Source organism: Nannochloropsis gaditana (genome assembly GCF_000240725.1).
Source record: "Nannochloropsis gaditana CCMP526 unplaced genomic scaffold scaffold695, whole genome shotgun sequence".
NCBI lineage: Eukaryota > Eustigmatophyceae > Eustigmatales > Monodopsidaceae > Microchloropsis > Microchloropsis gaditana.
In genome coordinates this window covers 2,751-9,535 of record NW_005803258.1, presented here as the reverse complement: position 1 = coordinate 9,535, position 6,785 = coordinate 2,751, and the positions used below count along the sequence as shown (strand labels likewise).

General features: G+C 47.6%; 2 protein-coding genes across 2 annotated transcripts in view; both read right to left on the bottom strand.

Annotated features, from left to right (window-relative positions):
• The window catches only part of NGA_0427700 (uncharacterized protein), a 672-nt gene extending 128 nt beyond the window's left edge, over positions 1–544 (bottom strand). The window contains exons 1-3 of the mRNA XM_005853879.1: positions 416–544; positions 141–257; positions 1–22 (exon numbers count right to left, since the gene is read on the bottom strand). The exon at positions 1–22 is cut by the window's left edge and continues 128 nt beyond it. Coding sequence (XP_005853941.1) covers positions 1–22; positions 141–257; positions 416–513 — 237 coding nt within the window. The 5' untranslated portion in view covers positions 514–544. The remainder of the gene's footprint in view (positions 23–140; positions 258–415) is intronic.
• Positions 545–1,806: 1,262 nt separating this feature from the next.
• On the bottom strand, positions 1,807–3,698 carry NGA_0427500 (lipolytic protein g-d-s-l family). The gene is made up of 6 exons (XM_005853877.1): positions 3,559–3,698; positions 3,275–3,376; positions 3,079–3,153; positions 2,737–2,883; positions 2,397–2,520; positions 1,807–2,243 (listed from the first exon to the last, which is right to left on the bottom strand). The coding sequence occupies exons 1-6, from the start codon at positions 3,633–3,635 to the stop codon at positions 2,148–2,150; spliced, it is 621 nt and encodes a 206-aa protein (XP_005853939.1). The 5' UTR covers positions 3,636–3,698; the 3' UTR covers positions 1,807–2,147.
• Between the last annotated feature and the right edge of the window lie 3,087 nt (positions 3,699–6,785).

Here is a 6,785-nt window from a genome sequence, read left to right as displayed (position 1 = left end):
TCTTGTACTTGGGAAAGAGGGCCTGAGAAAGGGAAGGAATAAGAAGAAGACAGAAGTGGGTGGGGGAGAGAGCATGAGAGTAAATCAAACAGACAAGCACCACGGTACCCGGATGTTTTCGTATAGGAAGCATCAAGCACCTTCTTTTCGTCGAAGGCGTCGCAGAGGCCGCGGTACAGCGCATGAAAGGCCACGATGTCCCCGTCGTGAAGGTAATAGGGCGTGAGGTCAGCCCCTCCCCCGAACCAGCCTTTGCCCTGGAATGAGAGAAAGGGAAGGAGGAAGGGTCACACGGCGATAAAGGCGCGAGGGAAGGAAACGACATTGAAAGCAGGATGAAAAGAGAGGGGGGAAACGAAGGAGGGAACTTGGACAGGCTGAGGCAGAGGCTATGACTGTGCCCCTCCCTATCCACCTGGCACTCGAAGTAGCGGACGTCGCTCCTGAAGGTGGGGAGGTGGGGGTTGGCGGAGTGGAGGACGAGGGAGAGGGCGGCAGCTGCGTAGGGCACATCTCCTTGGGAGCAATCGCCCAGGTCCCGGCCCCTGGAGGAAGAAAAGGAGGCAGGGAGGAATTCGCGGAAGCGGCAGCGAGCGAGGGAGAACGAGGCGGGTGGTGAAATGGGCCCATGTGCGGATTGTACGAGACAGAAAGCGCAAGATCGAGATGCAAAAAGCAAGAAGGAGATAGAAAAGGAAAAGGAGACAAGGACTAAGAACGGAGAAATTGGGCATACCTGGCGCTCATCGAAGCAGCCCTCTCCGCGGAAAGCTTTCCCTGAATGATGGATATGCTGACGGCACCTTTCTCGATGAATGCTCCCCCTTCCAATACGCAGGTAGCCCCATGGCTTCGTCCCCCGTCCCGCTCCCATTCATCACATAAAAATTTGACATCTGTTCCGTCCTCTGTCTAGTTATGTCATGCGGAGGGAGGAGGAAAGGACAGGGGGGAGATGATCATGGAGGTGACCAAGGGGCGGAGGGAAGGAGGGAGGACGGCTCACTTAGGAACAAGGATTACGACATAAAAAATGCTCTCAGCCTATCCTTGGTGTGATACCAGATCGCAAAACATGTCTTTCCCTTCCCACCACGTGGTCTGAGGTGAGACCATTTCATACGGCGCAAGTTACCTCAATGGTCTGGATGATCTCACGCTGGATGGCAGTAATGAAAGACGCGAACGTGTCGAAGGTCGAGGTTGGTGAAGATGAGGACAAATTCGAGCCATGAGAGGTAGAAGGTGTACGTGATGATGATGACGCTGTAGAATGTGGGTTGAGATCCCGATGTGCGCCTTTCAGAGGTGCCACTAAGGACGATGGAGAGGAGGACGAGGTAGAAGGAAGCAGAAACGGTCGTGCATAAGGAGCCATGCACACCAATATGACCAGACACAAAGACTGCATTAGTGTCTTAATGAAGTATTTTGATTGCCTTCTTATCATCTCGACACTGTTGCATGTGTAGAGGTGGAATACACGAAGAGTTGAAGAGGCTGGAGAGTAAGGACTTGACACGGCATGGATGGCAGAAGATATCAGGAAAAAAATCCACGAAATGCCCAATACACGTATCAAGATGTCAGCACAATACATCGACCACCTTTCTATCCCGTCGTGAAACTCGAAATGATTTTCAACCTCCTGTGGCCTTCTCACCTACCACACAAGATCCGTTGCCATCAAAGCATGGTCAGAGCTTAAAGTTGAACCTCCCCACCCCTGGAATGGAAAAAAAAAATAACCCCCCCAAAAAAAAGACAAGAGGATCGGTGAGCTTAGACGGATGAAGTACTGCGCAATTTTTCAATGTGGTATATTTCATATTTATCAAACAATAGACGGATACTTTGACTCAACTGTTACTATTTTCGTATGCCAACTAGGAAGACATGGGGGGCGCTGATCACTAAATTTGACATACATCCTCTTATGACTTTCGAAATTCTCGTGAGAATAATATCTCCTCCACGTTGATTTCATGCTCTCAAATACTTAAGTAGTACCACTACTTTGTTTCGTTCCACATTATACTAAATTTTTTTTGCTTTTGGCATGTCTTGTGTTAAAATGTGCTAGAAATTGTGTTGGCTTGGAGCCCCTTTTGACTAAGGAGATATTATACCATACCTACGTATCTAACCTAGATAATAGGAATATCATTATCGAGTTTGATTTCCCAAATGCGGGTAGCCAGGAGCTCATATCCTTCCTGAATAGGATGAATGCCGTCGTCCCCCTGGATTATAGCGTGCGAGCGTGAAGGTAAGAAGTTTCCTCTCGATAATTTCATTTCCTACGTTTGTGTCTCCTTTACACGACCGGCTCTCGTTGTCAACCACATTCCATCGATCCTCAAATCGTTTCCCTTTCCCATTCGAATCCTTCTTACCAAGGGCGGATCAAGATCTCGGGTGTCGGCTATGTGGCAATCAATGGTCGCGTTCTTGCACACATTGGAGAGTAGCTTGAACCCCTCGTCGACGGCCTTGTTCAGATTCTCTAGATAGTACGGACTATGGACAAAGAATAGACCGGCCGAGGAAAAGGGACGGTAAGGGATATCAGTGCACGGGGATATACCACACTTTTCATTCATTGAAGGATGCTAGTGCGAGAACTTTTGTGGATAGACAATGGGGGCATGGCGGCAGAAAGCGAAAAACTGGGAATGTAGCATCTTGGTCTTAGGCCTAGAAACGCCTCACGCCTTTTTCCAGCTGACGACGTACCCCATGAGCAAGACATGCTGGACCTTATCCTCGTGCATCCTCTCCAAGAGGTCGGCGAGGATGTCTGTCGCCTCCTTGATCTGCTGCTGACACCGGTCGTTGAAAGACAAGCAGTCGTCTTTCACGCTGATCACATCGTTGCCTCCCCTGCAAGGAAAAAAGACGAATGTGCGTGTACATTGAAGGAGGCTCGGTTGAGAAACGAGACTACTCGCTTCGCCAATACCCAAAGTACTGGAGGTGGCCACCCAAACGTGGCCTTCAGTACCGCCTCGATGCCACTCCACCAGGCAAGGAGTCCAATCCGCAGCCACGAGAAGGGGGGAGATCTGCGGCACTTACCCATCCATGACGATGGTGATGGGCGGGGGGTTCTTGGACATGATGCTGTACTCGGCTGGGATTGAGGGCACCCATCTTTGTGAAGGCATGAAGATGGGGGTGTGCACGTAAAGTGAGATCACGATATCTTATTTATGACGAGTCGTAGATGCAGCTATCTATGCATGGGTGCTATCGGCCAATAGAAATTACCTACCCTTCGTGGAGGCTAGCGCCTACTAGGGCCATATTTTCGATGGTTACATTTCCGCCGGCATAGTACTCCAAGGCGTTCTTGACGGCGTTATTGGAGAACATGCTTTTAAAAAAAACAACAAGACAAATAATGCGAAGTATGAGTATGGACAGGCAAGAGACTTACAAGTACTTGAGATATTGATGTAATATTTTTAGAGGAAACAAAACAGAGCCCTATTGTGCGAGCATAAACAATATTAAATGACAGTCATACAGGTGTACTGCAATTATATGGCCACTGACCTATCTCCAATCATGACAGTACGTCCAAGGCAAAGGGCTGGCAAGAGAAAGAGCGTGGCGGCAAGGCGTCGGGACATTTCTTAAGTGGGATGGTTAATTTTACGGTACTTTGTAGAAGTGGAAGTGAATCTGCTCGATTTGATGGTTAAAAATTGGAATCAAGACATTAATCAGGAATAAAGTGAGGATCTTGACAGGAATGGGCACATGATCTCTAATTGAAGTTGACTTCGAAGTCCTGCGTACATGTTTTCAAGATGATTTGCAGATACAAATGTGGTTCTATCAAGCAATTTTACGTTCAGCAGCGGCAAATAAAAAACGAATGCCGTGCATTGGAGTCGGGAGACATAATAATGCATGCTTACTTAGGTATAAACCAATCTTACGCTATCCGAGCGTTTCACGTGGAAGGGGGAAACCGTTTCGCGTTACGCCCAATCCCCTTCAACCGTTACGTGGAAAAACCGTCGGTTCGCCCTCAGCAAGTTAGCAGCGAGCTCGACGAGGGCAAGGGGGACGACCTCTAGGAAGTGATGTCACATACACTGGTGAGCTCACACTGAGAGCTCAGAGACAAAAAGAAAAGAAGTGTGCAAAATGTCTCTCCGTTCGTGTTTCTTTACCCAGTGCGCGCGCGTGTAGCAACCAGATCCAGGTCCCACAGACCTTTTGGCAGGTGTCCCACCCTCTCGTGCCACCCGTTCCATTGCTATGGCATCCATATATATCGACGGGTACCCACAGGGAGAAGAAAGGTACAGAGGAATACCACGTAGGTAAAACTATGACAACACCTTTTTCTCCAAGGAGAATCTATACCTCCCCGGGGTGCATACATCCCGCCGGGTGTATTGCGGCTCGCCTCGGTCCGGCACCTAACCGAAGTGCCCTATTCTGTCTATCCATCGAGAAAGATCCATCACTCACTTATAGCGCCCTTCACCGGTACGCGATTACGCCGTCTCGCGACGTGAATACTGCTGCTTTGACCTCCCCTTCTGAACAGCAAAAAAGATATAGTATAGGCACGGCATTCCTCTGCGTATGCTATAGTCATATTCGTGCTTGCCCTCCTGTCAGCGACTTCGAGATACAAAAGTAAAAAAATCACGCCCCGTGCTGCGCTTATCGGGGGTTTCACAATACATTTTCTTGATCAATCTGTGCCTGATCTGTGCCTGACAAATAAATAGGGACAAATGAATGGGAAGCTATCCCTTTGCTTTGTCCGCTTCGATATATACTTAGATCGGAATAAATTGTTGTACCGATATCCAACGTTAAAGAAGATGATGCCGATTTCGCAGACTGCTTGCACACCTTTGCATATGATTACCGCGTGAGTGCTCTGGTAACACCCAAAGTCTCACTTTGATACCCACGTCCGCATAGGGGCCATGATTACGATAGATTAGTTATTGATTAATTACGGAAATACTTCGACATGAGTCGGGAGAAAAAAATCTAGAGAAAAGTACGTTGCAAGAAACACCAAGCTCACTTTCTTTTGGTGCATTAATATACCTTTGTGTTCCGAAGTTCAACAGATATGCATAATATGCAGTTCAAACGTATTCAATAAATACCACAGGACTATTTCAGTTTCAGAGCCAGCAATAAAATCCCCAAAAAAAACATTATACGCAACGACTTGCGAAGTCGAAGTATAGAGTGGATTCAAGTACCATAATTTACAGTTCCCTCGTCTGTGAATGGAATCGATTTCTCATGTTTAGTTTTGCTTGCATTATTACACCTCATGACTCTAACATTGCAAAATTGTATACGGGTGTTTATTTTGCGGACTGAAACTGGTCCCGACCTCACTTACGCTGAATTTGGTTGCTGCCCCAGTCCCTTTCATCATTTAAGGCACAAAAGTCATACTCAGAACCCAAATCTTACAATCTTACATACTTGTGAACACTTCGGAATAAGAAATGTATTTCCACGCATTTAATATATTCCGTTGGCTTTCCAAGGTAGTGTTTGTAGGTGTGCCTTTTGCATAGTCTCGTGCTCTTTCCTTGCGCGACAGAAGAAATACAGAACAAGGCTTTAAAGCTATGTAAAATAAAATAATGTAGTCAGTGTTGAGGAACCTTTAGTAAAATTGGTCGAAAGCATACATGTGACACGGTGAAATTCGTTACGAGTAATGTTCCAGGGGATGGAACACGGGGCGAAGTTCCGATTACGCTTTCTTCTGCACGCCAAGATATCAGCTCATTATTTTTCAAAAAATCTCTTTATATTTGTATCGCTTTGGCATGAGACACGGGGCAGTAATCTTATCGTAGGCCGCTTCGACCAAAAGTATGGAAGGTCACCATGAAGTCGACATGCGTCTGACTCGATCTTCGTGACGATCTGCCGAGGCGATTAAATCGCCACAGGCGTTGCTGTGTGCGTCTTCATAAACTTACCTTACGAAACTTGTTGGGGGTGAGAGACGAAAGGCTTGCTTTAGAGTCTGTTTGATGGAGACAAATCCGAATCACCTGTCCAAGCGGCTCTCCGAAATGCGTGGAGCTACGTAAGTAAGAAAAGTGCAAGTTGGTTACTAGTACGTCCTCCCCTTTGCTCATGCCCAAAATGCTTCCGACACAACAATTCTTCCTACCTTTTTTGAAACACACACATACTCACAAATGCAAAGAGGATGTCACATCTGCCAGAGGTCCCTTCAGGGCCCTCAAATCCTTCACATGGCAACGACAGGCAGAACCAAATTACGGGGCAGAAGTCGTCCTCTGAGGAACAAGAGTCGCGATGCCCTATCTCCTCTCTTCTCGGCAATTTTTTCTACACTTCGACCTCCACACTATCACATTTACCCACGAGTAATCCCGTGGGAACGTTGTCCAGTTTCCTTGGGATTGATTGTCCGTTACGGTTCGGGCGCCATGCATCCGCGGAGCAGGCAGCGAGGAAGATGGCGGGAGGGGGCGTATGCCCTCTCGGATTTGGGAAGCGTCAGACCATTGCGGATAGTCAAAGCAGTAATGGGACCGAGGAGAGTGCGAACTCACCATCAATTCCTCTCCCTGAGATGACCCTGGCGAGGCTTCGGGACCACGCACACCTTCATCTCCTCTCCGTCAAAGGCACGATATATGATGTCTCGCCTCAGGCAGAAGTAAGGACACTGCTGACGATGGCATGGAAATGCTTTGAGATTGTCCTGGCATATTTCTGTATGTTTATCTCTTAGTTTCCCCTCA

What these genes read in the sequence shown, in the direction of transcription:
- NGA_0427500 (XM_005853877.1), bottom strand. Translation starts at nt 3,635, where the DNA reads ATGTCCCGACGCCTTGCCGCCACGCTCTTTCTCTTGCCAGCCCTTTGC. An exon ending in ACTGTCATGATTGGAGATAG is followed by an intron (nt 3,377 to 3,558) that starts GTCAGTGGCCAT and finishes TTTTTTTAAAAG; the next exon opens with CATGTTCTCCAATAACGCCG. An exon ending in ATCACCATCGTCATGGATGG is followed by an intron (nt 2,884 to 3,078) that starts GTAAGTGCCGCA and finishes TTTTCCTTGCAG; the next exon opens with GGGAGGCAACGATGTGATCA.